Consider the following 23644-nt stretch of genomic DNA (forward strand, 5'->3'; position numbering starts at 1 on the left):
AAAACATTATTTGGGGCTGTTTCTAGTATAGTAGTCTCGTAGAAATAACTATGGTAATATTTTATTAACATATCAACATAAAACAATAAACGAATGATATGAAAAATTTGTTGTGAATAAGTCATATTTTGGAAGTGTAATATTTTGTTAATTTAAATACTAACTATTAATTTGTTAATATTATTAAATTTACTTAGCTTTAAACAGAACCAACTACCTAAAATATATGGAGATATGCCTATTAAAAGTTTCCACCGGACTTGAAGATTTTTGAGATAATTACTTTATTGATTTTCATATATTATTGAAATCATTATCTAGGAACAATCATTAAATTAGTTTATAAATTATTAAGATTATATATCAAAAATATTGTTTAAAGTTAAATTTTAGTTTTTGCACATTTTATATTTTTAAACAAAGGTATTCTGACAATTAGTTCAAATAGATATCAATTTCAATAAAATGAAAGTTTGAATTTGGAATTAACACAAAATCTATATGGCAAAAATTAGTATTGAGAGTGATGCAAAACTTACATTTCAAAGGAGAAAATAAAATGCACTGCGATCAAACTTTGCGGAACATCGTAAGTTAATCAGATAAAAATAATGACATTTTGTTTACTTTTTTTGTTTTATGAATATTTTGTTTTTTATTGATATTAGCCAACCCAACAAAGCTTTCACGTATCTTTTACGGTTTAGCTTAGTATAGAATCTGTGTGAATATTCAAATGTTAAAATGCAAAGTGCAGATAGATTTGAGCAATTATGTACACTATTGGATCTTTTCACAAAGAAGTATTAAACATCGTTAGAAAAGTCTCGAATTTCTTAGTTTTTTTCTCATATATCGCAACTTTGTATTTTAAACGGTTTGGCCTATAGGCGAGTTAGTAATTCAAGGAAAATTAGAAAATCTTGAGAAAATTATATGATAATCATATATATCGATTTATATGTCGTTTTATTCTGCATCTTTTATTTATGTTGATTCATCTTTATGCATAATAAAATTAAAAATAAAATGGTATCAAGACTCTAGAGAGAATGAAAATTAAATATTTATAACAGGTCCTGTGCTAAAAGATTCTAATTTTTCTAACAAATATTATTAAAGCTTGAAAAATGGATAATTAAAGTAAATCTAAATATAGAATTTAATGTAAAGCACATATGTGTATCTAAAAAAGTGGTATAAAATAATTTTTGCCAATCCATTTTATTTTTTAATTTTATTAAATTTTAGAGTATAGAGAGACTAGATATCTGAAAGAATATGTTCTCTAAAATTATCTCCTAAAATATATGTTCAGCTACAGAATGTAAAATCCATTATAAACATACATAACATAACTTAATTTTTTTTTTAAATTTTTGAAATGAATAATTTGAATTGGAGTTGAGTAAATAATGATTCTTATATATCATTGGATTAAATTAAATTTTGTCTATTTCTTCACCTTTACCTTACTTTTTCAAATTCTACTTCATTCACGTAGCATTATTCACTACTTTATTTTTTTTCTATCTTCTAATCTTCTAATTCTATTCAAATAAATTCTTTCTTTACTTCCTTATTCTAATTTTTTATCTTCAAATTTTATTCCATTCAACTCATGTTCTTCTTTATTTCTTCATTCTTATGTTTTTTATATTTCAATCTAGTTCTAGTTCTACTCAACTCCCAGCTTCCTTTATTTCTTCATTCTTCTTTATTTTTTTCCATCTTCTAATCTTGTTTATCATCTTCTAATTCTATTCAACTTATTTCTTTCTTTATTTCTTCATTCTTGTTTTTCATCTTCTAACTTCTTATTCCATTCAACTTCTATTTTCTTTTATTTCTTCATTCTTATGTTTTATATCTTCTAACTTCTAATTCTATTCAACTTCTTAGATTCCTTCCTTTTTTTCTTCACTCTTACATTTTATCTTAGCTGTTCTAATATATTTTTTTTATTTCTAATTCTATCCAACTCTTTTTTTCTTTTATTTCTTCATTCTTCTTTTTTATCTTTAACTTCTTATTCCATTCAACGCCTATTTTCCTTTATTTCTTCATTCTTATGTGTTTTATCTTCTAACTTCTAATTCCATTCAACTCTTAACTTTCTTTATTTCTTCACTCTTATATTTTATCTTGGCTGTTCTAATATATTTTTTCTTTCTAATTCTATTCAACTCTTTTTATTCTTTATATCTTCATTCTTCTATTTTATCTTGGGCGTGTTCTAATCTATTTTTCTTCTTACTCCTAATTTAATTTAACTATTCAAATTCTGTAATTTTTAATTTTAACAATGTTAATTTATCTTCACCATCCAACAATTTGTATATTTGTAGGATATAATTAATAAAAATGAAATCAACTTCTTATTCCATTTAACTCCTATTTAGTATTTACCTTTATTTCTTCATTCTTATGTTTTTTATTTTCTAACTTCTAATTCTATTCATCTCCTAGCATCATTCTTCTATTTTGTCTTGGCGTGTTCTAATCTATTTTTCTTCTTACTTCTAATTTAATTTAACCATTCAAATTCTGTAATTTTTTTACACATTTTGTTTATTTATAGGATATAATAAATAAAATTAAATCATTTAATAACAATGTGTTGACCGCATTGCAGAGAGTGTCAGCATGCAGTGCGGCGCTCTGTTGTCGCTGCTGGCGGTCGTAGCACAGGCGTCGCGACGCCGCGAAGCGCCGGCGGCACCAGCCCCCGCGTACGCGGACTTCGACGAACAGATGGGACCAGAACTGCCCGATGAACACGGTAAGTAAATAAACTTTTGAAATAAGAACGAACGATAAATATAACTGTTGTGAATTGTTTTAAGAAAACTTGTGGGTGTTTTATATTGTCAGTAAGTTTTCTTGTAAATTTTGGGTAATTATAATAACATGGGCTCGCCCGTAGGTAAGCGGTTAAGAGCGACGGGGCCTGAATCAGAGGTCCCGGGTTCGATACCCACTTCGAGCAGCCTGTTGTCAAGCAGTAGTGATAACAATTTTCACTTGGAAATATAGATAGCAATATGTTTCCAAGTGAAAATTGCACTCACCCAGTAGTAGTGATATTAGTTTTTACTTAAAAATATAGGTGGCTATATATTTCCAATGAAAATAGTCCTGATCTGACATTGCTGCATCAATAAATATTCGCTCTATCACAGAAATTTACCAATAAATTTATCGTACAGAGATGAAACAACTGTTTAGGTTGCCGTCAATACAGAACAATAACTAATAGAACTCTTAACTTCTCATCGCTGTTTAAAAAATGGTTTGAAAATATTACATATTCACTTTTCACGTTGGGCTCGCTCGTAGGTAAGTGGCTAGAACGACGGCATCTGGATCAGGGGTCCCGGGTTCGATTCCTCTTCGAGCAACCTGCTGTCAGACAGGTGACAACGATTTTCACTTGCAAATATAGATAGCAATATGTTTCCAAATGAAAATAGCCCTCACCCGACATTGCTGCACTAATAAAAATATTCGCCCTATTATAGAAATTGTAATAATAATATATCATACGGAGATGTGGCAACTGATTGGGCTGCCATCTGTCTAGTATTGAAAACAGCACAACAGCTTATAGGATTATTAGGTTCTGATTGCTGTTCAAAAATAATTTTAAAAAATAATTAAAATAATAATAATAATAATAATGTACGTTGTGTCAGAACTCATTCATCTTTAATACGGTCGATTTAACGTTGCAGTTTAGGTTTATATTATGATTATAGTTACTAAATTTTACAGGTTTTTTTTCTAATTATGTTGCAATTACGTTGGCCTGTCATTGCACTCTGATAACTTTTCAACTAAATTTTATATAAACTTTAGTTATATAAACAATAATAACTTGAACTAAACATAGTCCAAATGTCAATTTTAAGTGATTGTGAATATTATTATACTGAAATTGCAACAAATTTTAAGCAAGATCAATTTTTTTTAAATTAGCTCCAGAGCATTTAGTCACATTTATAACTTTCTTTTATTTTACGTTATCTTTATTATATCATATACTATCCTTTATAACATCATACATTATTTTATTATGTCATATGTTATCTTTATATATCCTTTACTACCCAATTTTCTTTATAACTGTAATTTCTTTTTAACTATAATTCTTTTATTCTTATTTTTTTCTGATTTTTTTTTTAATTTTATCTCACAATCAGTTTAACAACTCAGTTTTACTTCACTCACGAAGAGTCATCTTCTTATCTTCTTCTCTCTTCTTCTTCTTCTAATGCCACTCAACTCCTCTTTTTTTATTTTTCTTCATTCTAGTGTTTTTTTACCTCCAGTTCTCCTATCTTTCTTTATTTATTCATTTTAGATTTTCAACTCTTATCGTTTAACTCCTATCTTCCCCTATTTTTTCATTCTTGTTTTATATCTTCTAACTTCGAATTCCACTCACGTCATATTTCCTTTAGCTCTTCACCTTGTGTTTTTTACTCTAGCTTCTAATTATATTCAAGTTCTTCTGTCTCGCTTTATTTCTTCATTCTTCTTTTTTATCTTCGCATGTTCTAATCTATTTTCTTTTCAATTCTAATTCTATTTCAACTTTCATCTTCCTTCATTTCTTTATTCTTGTCTCTTTATCTTCTAACTTCTAATTCTATTCAATTCCATCATCCCTTATTTCTTCATTTTTCTGTTTATCTCGACGTGTTCTAATCTATTTTTTGCCCGTCACACTAAATCAAATTGTTTGTTTGAATTTACACACAAATAACATTGCTAACCAATTTCATAACATATATCATTTTCAAATACATCTCCCGTAACGCATTCTAGATTGTAATAATTAGTTCAGCAAACTTCGGTACGCAAACATAAACACAAACTAATTATGAATTTTAGCAAAATATCAAATTTCATGTACTATAGAAATATATCCTGTTTATGTGTTTTATTTATCCACACATTACAATGCTTTGCAACCGCATGTTAATTAAAATATGCATATGATTGAAAAATGCAAGCTTTCAAATTAACCGTGGGGTAAAAATATGAATGCAGTATTTATATAATAAATAGAGCTTGCAAATGTTTGTATTATGCAGTGCAAATATGCTAGACAAAATAGTAGAATAGTATATTCCACATTCGACTCATTTTTAAAACATTTTTAAACCTTTCAAGTATAAAAGATATAAAAACTTCATGATTTTTAATATGTTCAAAATTTCTTACATACAAATTAATATTAAAAAAAAAATACTAAGTTTAATAAAACACGGATTTATATCAAAAATTTGCAATTTATTAAATATGATAAGAAATATATCAATTAGAATTTTATATATATTATTAATAAAATTTATAATTGATTAATTTTCTTCTATAACATCTATTTTTAAAGGTGCCTTGGTGTCAAGATCTAACGAATTATATTGCCTATAACTTAAACATGAATATTTTAAAATTCATCGTAATGAATTTCACGTATTTATAAAAATTCACATATTATATTCATATTTACCTTATAATAATCAAATAAATATAAATGTATAAAATCAATATATTCATGAAATCGAGCAACTTCTTCTATATATTAAAAAACTTTTTTATTTTAGAATGAAATTTACATATTGGTAGAAGATCGTGTCATTCATAATTCAAACGTATATTTAATATATATATATATATATATATATATACGAGCTGACCCGGCAATCGTTGTTTAGACATAAAAAATATTTCTAGAAAATTGTTAGTATCAAAAATTACTAATTGATTGTGCTTACGTGGAAGTAAGTGGACAGTTCAACACATAACTCAAAAAGTATTACTAAAAAAAATTAATTATGATTACGATTTATTATCTAATTTAAAAAAAATCTTTCTTTAAAATTGCTTTCATGGAATTTAATACTGGTGGAACCAAACTCGAATCTATGTATGTATTATAACCAGAGTGCATTATTTTATCTGCTTTTGTTCTGTTCCATGCTGCGTATATATTTTGAAAAAATAATTTACACAGAAAGCTTATCTTTTTGCAGAGTTTTCACAACAGCGACTAAACGTGATAAAAAGCGCGCAATAACGCAATAGCTTTAAAGAAAAAAGCTTTCAACGACCCCGTGTTTCTCTTTAACATAGAGATCCCTTTACATTTAACGTATTACTTCTGCCCTGCAGTTATAATCGTGATAAAAGTATCGTTCATACAATTTGCCAGGCAAGAGCAACTACTGGGTATATGAGACTATTTTTTTTTACAAAATTCAAGAGATTAACAGAAGCTGATAGGATTTGGTGATAATAAATAAAATGAATGCAAGGGGGTATTCTGGTCTAGAGGCATGCATTTTATGCGATTTTTGAAAGGCCGCAAAAAAGGCAAGCTATATTTTCACTTTTCAATTTTTGTCACATGTTATTAATTAATGTTTTGAGAAAATATACAAAAAAAATAAAATAGGTAAAGTTTTTGTTATCTAATAGTTAAAGTTTTAGTTATTTAATAGTTCATTTTAGAAGATGATGAAGTGGGCAGCTCAAAAAATTTGGCACATAATCATATTCATACCTGGAATATTGTCTCAATTGTATGAACTATCATTTTTCACAAGATAGCTACTGTCTGTAAAAAAATACAACTATTTTTTATATTCTCGATTTTCTTAAAAATAATAAAAAACTTAATTTAGGGATGAGCGTAGTTCATACTAATTGTAAGGAAAAGTCTATAAAAAAAACTCTTTTAAAAACTAAAAACTTTCAAGTAAATGTACCCAGTAGAAGTTAAGATATTGTGGGCAAAAATAAAAAAGATTAAAACAAACGCATTTAAATTTTTGCGGAAGGAGGAAACTGAGTAGGATTATCGTAGCCAAACAGGTATTTTTCATAAAATATTTAATCAAACAGGTATTTTAAAATAAAATTGCAATCTGAAAAAAATTCTTGTTCTCAAATTCTTGAATATTTAGTTTTTGAAAATATCCAAAAAAGAAACAAATGGATTATTATAAAATTCTAAAATAAAATACCCCAAAATATATGTAAATTATGTATTTCTTAGCATGATAATTTAGTTTAGGATGTTGCAATTTATATAAACTTAGGGGCTAATTCTCGGATAAAATAGAAATGTTATGGTGATGCTTGTTACGGATTTATATTTGTATGAGTTGGTAGTGAAAAACTGGCAAAAACCTATGTATCAGAGGTTTTACACATAAAACTTAACTTCTCAAATGTTTTATCAAAGAGAAACCAGAAAGTTATTACTTATTGTATTGCACAGCAAATACAAAGCTTTTTGACAATTCTCTAATACCATATCATACGGTGATAGACCCGTAACATAGCATTACTATAACATTTTTATTTTATCTTAGTATTGGCCCTTTAATTACTTATTTATAAACAAACCGTAATCAGTAATACTAAATATCATTTCAGTCTTTTCAGTAAAATGATTTAACTTTTAAAAGAGTTCATTATCAAATGCGGATAGCACACTTCTTGACATTTTCAACTCGACCTGTGAGCAAGAAATTTATAATTTATATTCGGAATATTAACGAGTATGCGTGCCAATAGGCATTCCAGTTATGAAATTGTAGTACACATATTAAAACAATAGCTACTTGACGGTATCGAACGTTAGCTGAGCCAGGGAATGCCGTGACATGCCACTATATAAATTATAATGTGCAAGCACTACCGCGCAAAAACCCCATTAACCAGTTTTGTGCAAGGGTTTTCAATGACTTGTTTTAATTTTGACATAGTTAATTTTTTTCATGTTAGATACATTAGCGCAATCTGAGATTATATGAATGAAATAATGATTAGAAGAAGTTTGTTATAGTAGGTCAGAGCGGGGCAAGTTGATCAATCGAAATATCTCGAAAACTAATCACAACGCGGAAAGATAGAGGTTTGGGAGAAATAAACATCCCGCGATCGCTAGTGGCCGCTGGACAAATAAGTGAATCTCACGGGCGATATGTTTATTTTGAGACCAAAAAGTAAAAAAGTAATAATTCATCACGAGTTCTGCTCAATTAGCTCTGACTAGAGGAAGAATATGTACCTATAGAATGTTTACTTTAATGTAATAATTGGTAAACTTTGAGATGAGGAAATAATTTATATACAACTATATACATATTCACATACGTATACACACACTCAAATAATATAAATATTTTGCATGATTTAAATTTTATGAACTAAGGGCTTCATTTTTTTTTTTTGAACTTCCCGTAGGGTAAGTTATTGTAATGGGCCAAAAATCGGAATTGAAAATTTTTGCATTTCTCGACGTTTTGAAGGTGTCTGAACATTTTGGCATACCTCAGAAAAAATGGATGAGTGTGTGTGTGTGTGTGTGTGTGTGTGAGTGAGTGTGTATGTATGTATGGATACAAATTTCCAGTCACGTTTTCAGGCGCACGGATCAACCGATTTGACGAAAAAACATTCGATTCCTATTGATAGGGAAAAGAGCTGATTAGTTTTTGGCAAAGGCAGGTCCAGCCGTTTCGAGGATACGGAGCAAAGAGTGCAGAAAATAGAAATCGACTTTTTAAGAGAACGGTGTATCCGATTTGAATGATCTAAAAAACATTCAATTAGTAATGATTGAGAGAAGTGTTTATTAGTTTTTGGCAAAGGCAGGCCCAGCCATTTCGAAGATACGGAGCTAAATATGTAAAAAATGGCAGTTTTTGAGAGAACTAAGCGTCCGATTTGAATGATTCAAAGAACTTTCCTCTTGTCTTAACAAAATAATTGATTTTGGAAAAAAAATTTTTTGTTTCAATTTTTTTTTTTTTTTAATTTTTTATATATCGAAAATAATTCAGATTTTATTTTTAATTCTGACTATAGTTCTAATATACTTTAAACAAATAATTTCAACTTTGCAATTCAGTTTATATAATTCTTAAAAATATTAGACAATGTTACAATATTTATAATAATCTATTTGAAAACATTCAGTATTCCTCGAACATTTTGTTACGGTTTGGGAAGTTCCAGCAATTTGCCTTAAGGCACGATGCCACCTACCCCACTAGTTTTTCTTTTTTAATTTTTTCTACGTTTCAGGAATTCTACTACTATTTTCCTACATACTCACACTGATAAGCATCAATAATGTAAACTTGTTCGAACAATCATACTTCATTTTTCTCCCTTTCTTTAGACCCTATCTCAAAATAATTTAGCTGTTATGACTACCGTACCCTGGCACAACCGTATCCAGTCTCTCCTATATGTTAACAATTTGCTTGCCTACATTCGCTCAGTTTTTTGTCACATTGAAGAGTGTACAAGTTAAATATACCACAAAAATAAAATTTTTTCTTCGTTAATTTTTTTATTGAATTTAGCATCATTTTTTTTTTTTTAATTTCAATAATTATTACAACTGTTAAATTATTAACATCTAGTAATATATATAATAAATAATAACAAATTTAAATAAATAAAAGTGCAAAGGATAAAATTTACATGAAAATAATATCCGTAATATGATTTGATATAAAATATAAGCAAATAATAATAAAAATAAAATTAATAAATAATATAAATAAAATTTCTGAATAATAAAAGAATACTAGAAAAATAATAAAATATAACACAATAACAATAATAGAAATAGTAAGATAATAATAATAATAATAATAATAATAATAATAATAATGTTAGCGTTTACAAATATATAAGATCGTTGGGAATTTTTCGTTTTAGTCTTGTTGGGCGCGCTTCTGAGAATACTTTGTGTGCCAAGTAATTTGGGTGTTCGTCTATTCTTTTTTAGCATCATGAAATTCAAAATTTTGTTGGGCATATGTGGTAGTAAAAAATATGTTTAGAATGATGAAGTTATCCCGATTAATACGATGAATATAGAACAAAATTGAATCGAATCCGCAGAGCTTTACACCCAGTAATCCAATACCCATCGAATCGGGGACAAAAACGGCAATATCCGGAACACATATGTACATATCATGGTGCGGACATATAATATTGCGTCATATCCGTTATTGGCGAGTCCCTATGATTAAACATAACACCGGCATATAGGGATTATAGCACTGGAGAGCCGCGGGCTATAGCTGTTTCTCGGCGGTATCGATAAATAGGTTACGTTCGATCGTTCCAGAATAGGCTTCCGCTTCCACACTTCCACCCCGTGCGAAATTCATGGTTTGGGTCGTGCATTAGCGCGCCAAATCCTTTGTTTATCACAGATAGTGTTTAACAGAGACGCAGAACCTTCTTGCATAGTTTACTCGGGTAATTACATCATTGGTAATTGATAAGCACATTTATTAACTTCCCGAAGGAGAAGTTTATGTTTTCATCAAAAAATCCGACTCGTGAATTTTATGTTTTCTCGACGTTCCAAGCCATTCTGAATCGAATGAGACCGAATTTAGAAAAAGTATGTGTGTGTGTGTCTGAACAGATTTTTTGCCGTAAATCGACGTTTTCTCAAAAATGGCTGGATCGATTTTAAAAATTTAAAAGCCATTCGATGTATCTCGATGAGGACTAGCGTTTCTATGTTTTGTGCGACGATCGGCCGGGCCGTTTCTTTGTAAATCGCAGAAAAGTGAAAAAATTTTCGATTTTGAAAATTCAAAAACCGTTCGATAGATATTGATTGGGAATCGTGCTGATTAGTTTTTGGTAAAGATCGGCCCGGCCGTTTTCTTGTAATAAAGTTTAAACAAAATTTCGACGATTTTTATGATTTTTTTTTGACGGTAGATACCACAGTCTTGTAGATCATACTAAAATATTACGGCCCTACGACAAGTCGTTTAATTTTGAAACATCGTCAAAGTTTGCAAAAATTAATATCGTTTCTTTGACATTTGACAAAATTAAACCTTTGATCGACGTTTTCTCAAAAACGCCTGAACCGATTTCATAAATTTAAAAGCCACTTGATGTATCTCAATGAGGACTATAATTTGTCAGTTTTGTGAGACGATCTGCCGAGCCGTTTCTTTGTAATTTGAAAAAAAAGTGTTAAACTTTTCGTCCACATTTAAGCTCAAACTACCGAATCGATTTTAAAAAATCAAAAACTGTTCGAAAGATATTAATTGGAAATGATACTGATTAGTTTTAGGTGAAAATCTACCGAGCCGTTTTTTTGTAATTAACTGTTGAAAAAAAAATTTAAGCCGACTTTTATGGAATTTTTTTTAGCGATATGTACCATGGTCTTATAGAACTTACTGAAATATTACAGCCTTACGACAAATAGTTTGATTTTAAAAATTCATCAAAGTTTGAGAAAATGAGTAGCTCTTTTGATATTTGTTAAAATTAAAATTAGACTATTTACTTGGAATAATGACAGAGTACTTGGTCTTGAACATAATAAACCATTAAAGTCCTGGAAACTGGTTCAATTATAAAAATTATTGATTTTTGTCAAAGTGTTCGTTCGTTTTCAATTATGTGTAATAAATCGACTTGGAATACTTATAATCACTCATAAATTAATTTATTTCTTATTGATTAAGTCGATTATTTACACATATCGGGAAGTTCATGTAACTTGCCTCAAGGCTAAATACCAAACCAACTAGTTTAAAATAGTTTTTCAGTTACGTAAAACAATTTTTTACATATTTAAAGGCACGTAGAAGTGGTTTGGATTTGGTAGAAAAGATACATTCACGAGAATTAAGTAATTAAACCGGTTAAAAATATCGCCGTGATAGATATGCAATTTTCATAGCAATATACGTGTCCAAAAAATAAACATTAATTTTGGTGTTTATTAAATTATTTTTCATAGCTTAGAAAAAATTTCAACGGAATCCACTTAAATATATATTCAACTTTATTTATCAATATAAAAAAGATTTCGGTCTATCTATGTTGATCGCGCTATGACAAGGTGCACACTCCCGGACGCGATCCCACTACTGCTCGCCACGGGGACTCTTGGCTGCTGAGTGTCCTCTCTGGCCCGGTACGTCCCTCCTTAGACAACCTGAACACCCCGAGCTCCCCCAGGGTGCCCATGTCGATGGCGAGCTTAGTGCGGACGTCCAGTCAACATGCACAACCAGGCCACAGTTGTTCCCAACCTCAAGACATCCTCGAAATCTGACTTCCGAGTAGCCGGATTACAGGAGACGCCACGCTCCCAGTCGGGAGGAACTGTTCTCGTTGTGAATTTGACGTGAAAATGTATTTGAATGATCGAGTAGATTATTTAACATTTACAGAAAAGAAAGTATTGTAGAAGTGGAACCAATGATATTAGTTCATTAGTTAAATAATATCTTGAATAATTATTTTACTAAATCAGGTTTATACTTCATAATTCTCATACTCTTGCCAAATTGATAAAAAACTAGTGGGGTGGGTGGCATCGTGCCTTAAGGCAAATTACTGGAACCGTAAAACCCGTACCGTAACGAAATGTTCGAGGATTACTGAATGTTTTCAAATAGATTATTATAAATATTGTAACATTGTCTAATATTTATAAGAATTATATAAACTGAATTGCAAAGTTGAAATTATTTGTTTAAAGTATATTAGAACTGCAGTCAGAATTAAAAATAAAATTTGAATTATTTTCGATATACAAAAAATTAAAAAAAAAAAAAAATTGAAACAAATTTTTTTTTCCAAAATCAATTATTTTGTTAAGACAAGCAGAAAGTTCTTTGAATCATTCAAATCGGACGCTTAGTTTTTTCAAAAACTGCCATTTTTCACATATTTAGCTCCGTATCTTCGAAATGGCTGGTCCTGCCTTTGCCAAAAACTAATAAACACTTCTCCCAATCATTACTAATTGAATGTTTTTTTGATCATTCAAATCGATTACTCCGTTCTCTCAAAAAGTCGATTTCTATTTTCTGCACTCTTGCTGCGTATCCTCGAAACGGCTGGACCTGCCCTTGCCAAAAACTAATCAGCTCTTTTCCCTATCAACAGAAATCGAATGTTTTTTGAACCATTCAAATCGGTTGATCCGTGCGCCCGAAAACGTGACTGGAAATTTGTATTCATACATACATACATACACACATACACATCCATTTTTTTCTTAGGTATGCCAAAATGTTCAGAAACCTTCAAAACGTCGAGAAATGTAAACATTTTCAATTTCGATTTTCGGCCCATTACAATAACTTACCCTACGGGAAGTTAAAAATACTAGCTCTTAGATTGAAGAATGAAGAAAATACTATAAGCAAAAGCCAAAAATAATTTAATCTCCTATTATTTTAAAGGAAAGTTTATTTTATTATTAGACAATTCATTGAAGACATAATCAAACACTCTTCAGACCCAGGCAAAATATAATTAAAGCTTACATTTCTATTTTTAGTCTTTGCTTTGTTTTCAATATTGATATTCTCTATCCGCATGTCAATTGTATCAAATACATAATGTTATTTCGCATTCAGTATATTTTCGATCACATTTAACCGTTTTAAATGTTCGTGACAGACTCGTATCTATTTGTTTTGTTATTGTAAATTTTGCGTGGCTAAATGGGTCAGATATTCATTTTCATATTTATAATAGCAGATCTTTATATAGCATGAATATGTTGTTATTTACCTTCACGTAAATACAAACATTATGTTTTAAATTTGTCATATAGAAAAACAATGTAAAACTACATTTGAAGTAATTTATTTTTAATATTTTTTATTTTACAGGAATATATTCTCCGTACATGGGGCATGGCGAAAGTGTGCGAGTTTTAGACCCTGATCTGGGTACATTGGAGTTAGGTGAGGAAAGGGAAGCCAAACGCCACAGAGAATACAGGTCGTCGACAGGTAAAACGCGGAGGGAAAGCTCTCGGCACCCTGAAGATGATCCATTAGTAGTCAGGACTAACAAAGGACTCGTCAGAGGTAACTTGATGAAGAAAATTTTATTTGTATCTTTAGTTCGTTTTTACGGTATCTGTGATAATATCTATTTGTTTATCAACTATAAATATTTTTCTGTACTTTTAAAGAAATATGCACAATTATATATTTTTATTATAGGATATATTATTCATATATACACAGCAACATAATGCAGATTTTACTAATTAGATATGAATTTTGATGAGTCTCTACAAATATGAACCCGATAGAGTAATGGTTTTGTTCATATTATTTGTCCATTCAATTTCCACCATTTTCATTTGAATGTACATCCACAATAAACCGATTTAAATTTATTGTCCAGGTACCACGTTGACGTCATCGACGGGCAAACACGTCGATGCGTGGCTCGGCATACCGTACGGCAGAAATCCGTCTGGGGCGCTACGTTTTCGACACCCTCGGCCGGCTGATCCTTGGCAGGGCGTCCTAAATGCCACATCGCCGCCGAACACGTGCGTGCAGATAGTCGACACGCTGTTTGGAGACTTTCCTGGTAAATACATAAGATTATCGCACAGCAGTTGCGAAATTGGTTCGAACGTGGGCTAGCGCCAACTAGTCTCCGTTTTGCTCGTTCAGTTTTTGCCATGACCAAAGCTCGACATCAATCAGCTTTGATGTCAAATTTCCACTAGAGGTTATATATCTCGATATAATTTCAAGTGGAAATCGCCTTTCATGGGCATAGCTGCAACATCCAATTACATGATAACTATTATACGTAAGAGCTAATATACGCTACAGATAGGATAATGGTTAACCGATTAATTGCCTCTCATAAAACATTAGATTAAGTCTTCAACAAACAGCTTGTAGGACATGTAAGGTTAAAGGGGTATTCTAGTGTAGACCGATGAATTTTAAGTCATTTTTAAAGTGTCGTAAAAGAAAGCAATGAATATTTTTACTATCCATTGTTTTACCACTTGTTTATTAATATTATTGAAATACAAAACAAAAATTAAAAAATAAAAAAGTTGAAAATTGTAAAAACTGGCAGCTGATGAAGTGGATGGTCTCAAAAAATTGGCACCTCTGTCTTGACATGATTTCAGCCCTCCTAGTCATCGGAAATGCAAAAAATAAAAAGATTATTAATCTACAATGATGTCGCAATTGCCCGAACTAGCGATGAGTGAAAAAAAATTTTTACAAATTGGCGACTGTTTGAAAAAAAAAAGTTTTTTTTCGCTGTTTTTTGAGTTTATCGAATTTTTTAAAAATAGTAAAAATTGGAATTTGGGGATAATCCCAGTTCGGGCTATAGATAGCTCTATAAAAAAGACTTTCTGATCATTTCAAGTGAATCGGTCGATTAAAATTCGAGAAATCGTGTCAACAGTACTGAAAAAGTCTGTTCGGAGAAAAACGCATTTAAAGTTTTGCGTGAAGCCAAACCAGTATGGAGACCGAATCAGTAAAATGCCTATATTTCTGAAAATAATTCAAATTTTCAAAAACCTTCTCGTATTCATATTCCTAATAGATAGTTAAACTTTGAAAATATGAAATTAAAAAAAAATCGATTTTATTGAATTTCTACACTAGAATAACCCCTCAAGTAGTTCTTTTATTTTCTTTTCAAATCTCTTAAATAATCGATATTCTCAAGATTTATCTGTGTCTGCAGCAGGTGACTGTTTTAATTTTGTGTTAAAATTTGATGATTGTATAGTATTTTTTATAATTCATATTAGATTTAAAATAGCAACTAGCAAGGCTGCCAGAAAGTTAAAGAGCTTAATTGATTGAAACTATAATGTATTGACATGATATTTAATTTCCATCATGCAAAGTTATACAAGTGTCATAAAATATCTTTTGTAAAATAATAAGCTTACAATGAGAAATTGCCATTGCTCTATGATAAAATAAAAAATTACTAACGGTATGTATCATTAAGCCAAAATATGCAACATGAGATTTTTTTCTTTTTTTTAATTACAATATTTATTACATTTTTTTAATTACAACTGTTAAATAGTTAACATCTAGTAATATTGATAAATAATAACATAAATTTAAATAAATGAGAGTGCAAAGGATAGAATTTACATGAAAATAATATCCGTAGTATGATGATTTAATATAAAATAAAAGCAAATAATAATAAAAATAAATTTAATAAATAATATAAATAAAATGTCTGAATAATAAAATAATACAACATGATAAATATCCATAAAAATGTTACATATCGATTAGTTTGAAAAAAATCAAACATATTAATCCAAAATAGATAAAAAATGTTATCATTTTTATTCATAAACAGAATTTTAAATAGACTGACTTACTAAAATAATATAAAGTCCATTATCAATTTAAATGTTTCATTTGCTCTTCTCTCCGATTGATTGTATGTATAATCTGAATTAGGTGCAACGATGTGGAACCCAAATACTCCGATATCAGAAGATTGCCTCTACGTGAATGTTGTGGCTCCCAAACCTAGGCCTACAAATGGACCTGTAATGTTGTGGATATTTGGAGGAGGTTTCTATAGTGGTTCTTCAACTCTGGACGTATATGATCCAAAAACGTTAGCAGCAGAAGAAGGAGTTCTGGTAAATAAAATGCATTCAATTATTAAAAACTTCATTCTAGCCTTTAATGAACTTAGCTTATAATACAGACGAAATAAAAAATTAATGGAATTATAATAAAAAATTAATGGAATTAACTTAGATTTAGTACACGACATTTTTTATGAATAATTCTTTATTTATATTTTAAATATTATTTTGAATTACTGATCTATTCAAAACCAGTGTTTTAAGAATACGTAAAAATTATTAAATAAATATATCTAATGTACTTTTGACCTTTATCCAGGTGGTTTCAATGCAGTACCGAGTGGCCTCCCTCGGTTTCCTATTCTTAGGCACTCCTGATGCACCAGGCAATGCAGGCCTCTTCGACCAGCTGCTAGCCCTGCGTTGGGTGCGTGACAACGTCCGAGCATTTGGCGGTGATCCTGATCGAGTCACACTATTTGGTGAAAGTGCTGGTGCCGTTTCAGTGTCTATGCATTTACTATCACCGCTTTCTAAAGATTTGTTTGCTCGTGCCATATTGGAGAGTGGATCTCCTACTGCTCCATGGGCTCTCAGAAGCAGGCAAGAGGCGTTAAATAGGTCGCTTTTGCTTGCTAAGACTGTGGGTTGCCCACATTCGCCAGATGATCTTGCGGCTACAGCGGAATGCTTAAGACGTAAGTTGGATAATTATAATACTATTGTCACTTTTACTTACTTTACTTTAAATGATCGTATTTTTCAAATGTTATGCGTGAGGATTGTAGTTTCCTAAAATCTAGTGTAAGAATCAAAATATATTTGTATACAAATATTTATTAACACATTATTAAGCACACGAACAATTCTAAGTTATTTTTTTTTGAAAAAAAAATTAACTATGTTAAAAACATCCCTTGTGGGGATCGAACCCACGACCTTTGGATTAGAAGTCCAACGCGCTATCCGCTGCGCCAAAGGGACATGCTGTGCCTAGTGTGTTTCTCGGAAGTTCTCTTTTTTCATTTTACTTATATTAACTTATTTTATTCAAGATAAAATACTTAACAATTCAGGTGATAAGCATTATGTAATATTAAAACATATTATTTTATTTCCTTATTAACTTCCCGTAGGGCAAGTTATAGTAATCGCAAAAAAAATCGAAAATGAAAATTTTTATATATTTTCACGTTTCAAACCTTCTGAACATTTTGGCATACCTTAAAAAAAATGGATGTATGTGTGTGTGTATGTGTGTGTGCGTGTATGTGTGTGTGTGCGTGTATGTGTGTGTGTTCGGATACAAATTTTCGTCGACGATTTCGGGAACACGAATGAAGCGATTTGAATAATTTAAAAAACATTCGATTTGTATTGATAAGGAGACGTGCTGATTAGTTTTTGGCAAAGGCAAGTCTAGCCGTTGCGAAGATACGGGGCAAAAAGTGCCAAAATGGTAACTCAGTTTTTTAAAGGACGAAGCGTCCGATTTTAATAATTCAAAAAACATTTTACTGGCATTGACAAGATGAAGAATTGATCAAATTTTCATGAAGGCAGGTTTAGCGGATTTGGAGATCCAATAAAAAAAGTGAAAAAATGCCATTTTGCAGTCAAAAATGATCATTAGACATATGCACATCAAATTATCAGATATTTTATAGAGATTTTAACAATAAGTATAAATTTTGTTTACTGTCCTATGGGTTCCCTACCAATGTTTATTCGTTAGACGGCGACGCGGCGCTTACGCGCTTTGACATTTCATCTCTATGCAGTTAAAGCAGTACGATTGCTTTGAATAAAATTTCAGAATTTTCAAAATATGGCAAAATTAAGAAAATTTTTTTTTTCAAAAAAAAGTAATTTTTTGTCAAATTTATAGTTTCTCAAAAATCTAATTTTTTCGAAATAATTTTTTTTCCGAAAATGTTAATCGTTTTTAAAAAAAATAATAATTTTCGGTACGGGAAGTTCCAGCAATTTGCCTTAAGGCACGATGTCATGCGCTCCACTAGTTTATTCTTATGGTTTCAAAATAGAAATAAACAAAAATAATGAAAATAAGAGAAAAATAATCACATTTTGATCAACGCTCTAGACTGTACTAAAAAGCTCATAATTTTCAAACTACACTTTAATCATTTGTTCTCTAATTTTTTGTTATCACCTCGTTTCGGTTTGGCATTGAGTTCTGTATACTATATCGTAATTTCAGGTGATAAACAAAATGTGATATATATTTTTATAAATTGAGAAAATAATAATAAATTGTGATAACAATTCTATAAGCTTTTTATCTACGCAAAATATGATTTATGCGCTTTAACAAATTTATGCACATTTTAATCAAATATTAAAAAAACGTACAAACATTTTGTTTGCGAAGTTATACGAATTTAAAGTTTGACGATTTTGATCGTCATGATTTTATTCCGAAAGTTAAAAATCGTTAAATGCAGTTATGTAGAAAATTTTATAAGCTTTTCATCTATGTAAAATAAAATTTATGTGCTTAAATAAATTTTTCCACAATTAAAATAAATGTCGAAAAATGTGCTCGCAAAACAATTCTTTTCGATTATTTACCCCTTTCATGCAAATTGCCTTAAAGCAAAGTGCCACTTACATCTAATTAATTTCATATAACATTATATATGTTTAAATACTGATCAAGTATCTCTTTGGCCACTTTTCGATTTATTTTTTTCATTATAAATCAAGGTTTTTTGAATTTTAATACTAATACTATTTGTACTATTCCTTGAGAAACTCGGGCTTCTTTGATAAACTTCTTTCGTTTATTTTATCCTTGTTACTGAAGAAATAAATTTTATATATTAATTGGAGTATATTAACAAATTTTTAGAATGTTGTTCTGCGACCAATCACAATACTCGAAAATGACGTGTGTTTTTAGCGCTAATTGTGATTGGCCAATTAATGTTGTTCGTTTTTTTTCGTTTTTCTTCGGCCCTTTTGCATAGTCTATAAATAGGGGGTGCGCGAAGGAATTCTTGGCAGTCGCCGGCCGAGCCGGCGCCGGTGTCACCTCGGGTGGCACTGAAAGCCCCCGGGGCACCAGACCGGTCGCTCCCTTTGGGGCTGGACTGGACAGGAGCTCCGGGGCCTCCGCCGGAGACTCCCGGCTGCGGAGACTCCGGGCCACGGAGACTCCCGGCTGCGGAGACTCCGGGCCACGGAGACTCCCGGCTGCGGAGACTCCGGGCCACGGAGACTCCCGGCTGCGGAGACTCCGGGCCACGGAGACTCCCGGCTGCGGAGACTCCCGGCTGCGGAGACTCCTGGTCAGGGAGACTCCGGGCCACGGAGACTCCCGGCTGCGGAGACTACCGGCCAGGGAGATTCCGGGCCACGCAAAGAATCCTTGCCACGGAGACTCTGGGCGTCGGAAAAATCCAATTAAAATATCGTAAGAATACAATTTGAACGTGCTTTCGCAGCCGGGAGTCTCCTTGGCCCGGAGTCTCCGCAGCCGGGAGTCTCCGTGGCCCGGAGTCTCCGTGGCCCGGAGTCTCCGCAGCCGGGATTCTCCGCAGTCGAAGAATCCGCAGCCGGGATTCTCCGCAGCCGGGAGTCTCCGTGGCCCGGAGTCTCCGTGGCCGGAGTCTCCGTGGCCCGGAGTCTCCGCAGCCGGGAGTCTCCGCAGCCGGGAGTCTCCGTGGCTCGGAGTCTCCGCAGCCGGGAGTCTCCGGCGGAGGCCCCGGAGCTCCTGTCCAGTCCAGCTCCAAAGGGAGCGACCGGTCTGGTGCCCCGGGGGCTTTCAGTGCCACCCGAGGTGACACCGGCGCCGGCCACGGCCGGCGACTGCCAAGAATTCCTTCGCGCACCCCCTATTTATAGACTATGCAAAAAAGCCGAAGAAAAACGAAAAAAAACGAACAACATTAATTAGCCAATCACAATTAGCGCTAAAAACACACGTCATTTTCGAGTATTGTGATTGGTCGCAGAACAACATTCATCTAAAATTATTTATTTAATTGTAAAAAAACATCTCGTTGCTCATCTCAAGTATAATGGATAAATAAACTTTTGATGGTATTATTTTTTATAAGGAGTTTTTAAAGTATATAAAGTTGCTATAGTTCGTTATAGCGTGTTAATAAATATTGTAGATCGTTTAATTGTAAACACATTTTCCGAAATAAACATTCGTTTACATTAAATGGTCTAAAAGGTAATAAAGATGTAAAACAAATTAGAAATCAATATGTTGCCTAAAGAAAAATGCGTAGAAACAATAACGATAATTTTTAAAAACAAAATATGAATGTATTTTATTAAGTAAGGTATACATTAATGTATACCATCACAAAGAAAATTTTATAGGCTGTACAAAACCCTAATTTAATTATTAACAATTTATACAAAAATATTGTGTAAAAAATATTTTTTCAAAAAAGTGCACTTCTTTTACAACGTTAATAAATAGCTACTTGTGTTAAACAGAAACAAATATATTTATACATATATAAAATTCTTATGTTCATTACTTACATTGATATTTTTCAATTAAATTTCAACTTTTTGTGCAATTTTTATATTTTCAGAAACTTTAAACAGTTCATTTTTGGAAATATTAAAAACTGTCAAATTATTCCTTTGTTCCTAATTGTTTATAAAATCCTGCAAAAACACTATTAACCAATTAAGCACACATAACTATATATATATATATATATATATATATATATATAATATATATATATATATTTATATATAATATATATATATATTATATCTATATATCTATCTCTATATATATTATATATATCTCTCTTATATATATATATATATTCTATATATACTATATATATTCTATATCGATATACAAAAAATTCTATAAATATATATATATATATATATCTTTTTTTTCAAGAACTTTTTCTTTGTATATCGAAAATAATTCAGATTTAATTTTAATTCTGACTAAAATTCTAATATACTTTAAACAAATAATTTCAACTTTGCAATTCAGTTTATATAATTCTTATAAATATTAGACAATGTTACAATATTTATAAAAATCTATATGAAAACGTTTATATTCCTCGATCATTTAATTACGGTACGGGAAGTTCTAGCAATTTGCCTTAAGGCACGATGTCATACCCACTAGTTTTTTTACATAGCCCACAGGGTAGCTCTAGGGGACATAAAAATACATTTGTAATAATATTTAATATAATAATACAATTATATTATTTTATAACATAACAATGCATAAAATAATATTATAAAATCATCAAGAAATTTATAAGATAATGTTATATGATGAGTTAAAAAACCTTACTATTTAGTTTACAGACAATATCAAGTTTCAAAAAAATATATTATATATTTTAGAAAAAGATAGCCGGGACTTGGTAAATAACGAATGGAATGACCTAGGCATTTGTGAATTTCCGTTTGTGCCGGTAGTGGACGGCGCTTTTCTTGATGAAAGTCCACAAAGAGCACTCAAGCGTGGAAATTTCAAGAAAACCGATATACTCACAGGAAGCAATACGGAAGAAGGGTAAATATTTTGCTCGAAACCAACAAAAACATGTTTTAATATTTTATCCAAACACCTAAATTTATTATGGAATCAATAGGAACATATCAATTTTTAAATGCATTATTGGCTGAATCGATCACAATTAATAGATAATTACTTTAATTTCAATGTAGCAGCATATCAATTATATATTCCGTACTACTATCCTAACTAATACTTAATGACTTTATAATTAAATCGTATAATTTTTATAGTTTGGCATGGGAGTTGCATAATTTAATCGAACCACTTAGCGATCTAATTTGGATTTGTTTTTGAAAATAAGGTTTAATATTTCTTTTACTAGGTATTATTTCATCATCTACTATTTAACCGAGTTGTTCAAAAAAGAAGAAGGCATCAACGTCACACGTGAGCAATTTTTGCAGGCTGTGAAAGATTTGAATCCACGTGTAGGACCAATAGGCACCCAAGCTATAGTATTTGAATATACTGACTGGTTAGATCCAGAAGATCCACTAGGAAATAGAGATGCTTTGGATAAAATTGTCGGAGATTATCAGTTCACTTGCAATGTAAACGAATTTGCGCACAGGTAAAAAAATCTGTATATTTCTTCTTATTTTTAGTAAAATCCTTGTTCTTGATTTTTTCGTTTGTGATGAAGTTAAAATTATTTTTTGTTTCCAGGTATGCATCTGAAGGTTTGAACGTGTATATGTATTTATTCTCTCATCGTTCCCGAATTAACCCTTGGCCACGTTGGACGGGAGTTATGCATGGGATGAAATTAGCTATGTGTTCGGAGAGCCCCAAGACTCCAGTCGCGGTTTATACCCATGCTGAAGCTGCTCTCAGCAAGCGCATGATGCGCTATTGGGCAAACTTTGCCAAAACGGGTAAGTGTAAATTGATAAATATTGTAAGTAATATAGTGATAAACACAAATTCATCAAATCTGCTATCGGGAATTTTATTGTTATATTGATCATAGTTAATATATGGCTTTTACCATGTCTTAATATAATGAATAGAATTTTCTTTAATCATATGTCCATTTATTTTGTATTACCTGTCTTATTTACTGTAGGGATCCTAATCCGGGACCAGGTAATGAACCAATATACTGGCCTAAGCACACAGTCGAGCATAAGGAATACTTGACTCTAGGCGTGAACGATTCAGAATTAGGAAAAGGGCCAAGACTTAGGCAATGTGCATTTTGGAAACAGTTTCTGCCACAGCTTATCATTGCCACGAGTAAGTATATTACGAAAAAAAACTATTATTAAATATTAATAATTTAATAATAACTAGCTGGTACTGGTATTTTGCCTTGAGCCAAGTTACATGAACTTCCGATATGTGTAAATAATGGACTTAATCAATAAAAATAAATTAATTTATGAGTGATTAAAAGTATTCCGAGTGAATTTATTACACATAGTTAAAAACGAACGAACACGTTGGCTCGGAGTATTTCTAAAAGCAAATTTTCAAAAATTAATAATTTTTATAACTGAACCAGTTTCCGTAGGACTTTAATGGTTTGTATGTTCATTAAGACAAGTACTCTATCGTTATACCAAGAAAATCATCTAATTTTAATTTTAGCAAACGTCAAAAAACTACTCATTTTTCAAACTTTGATCAATTTTTAAAAT

At 31.0% G+C, this 23644-nt stretch overlaps 1 protein-coding gene and 1 non-coding gene across 2 annotated transcripts; one reads left to right on the forward strand and one right to left on the reverse strand.

Moving 5' to 3' along the window:
- Positions 1–2646: 2646 nt before the first annotated feature.
- On the forward strand, positions 2647–23240 carry LOC113369487 (acetylcholinesterase-like; the record flags this gene model as incomplete). Its single annotated transcript, XM_026610213.1, is given in 9 exon segments — positions 2647–2782; positions 13716–13916; positions 14242–14433; positions 16317–16504; positions 16773–17151; positions 21827–21998; positions 22327–22575; positions 22671–22879; positions 23070–23240. Coding segments are annotated over 9 exon segments (1897 nt in total), but the record flags the coding sequence as incomplete, so codon positions are not given.
- Positions 17365–17437, reverse strand: Trnar-ucu. The gene has a single exon. It is a non-coding gene; the product is annotated as a tRNA-Arg (tRNA).
- Positions 23241–23644: the final 404 nt, after the last annotated feature.

Source organism: Ctenocephalides felis, unplaced genomic scaffold, assembly GCF_003426905.1.
Source record: "Ctenocephalides felis isolate EL2017-DRISC unplaced genomic scaffold, ASM342690v1 CF-g0.4_SCAFFOLD_01375, whole genome shotgun sequence".
Lineage (NCBI taxonomy): Eukaryota > Metazoa > Arthropoda > Insecta > Siphonaptera > Pulicidae > Ctenocephalides > Ctenocephalides felis.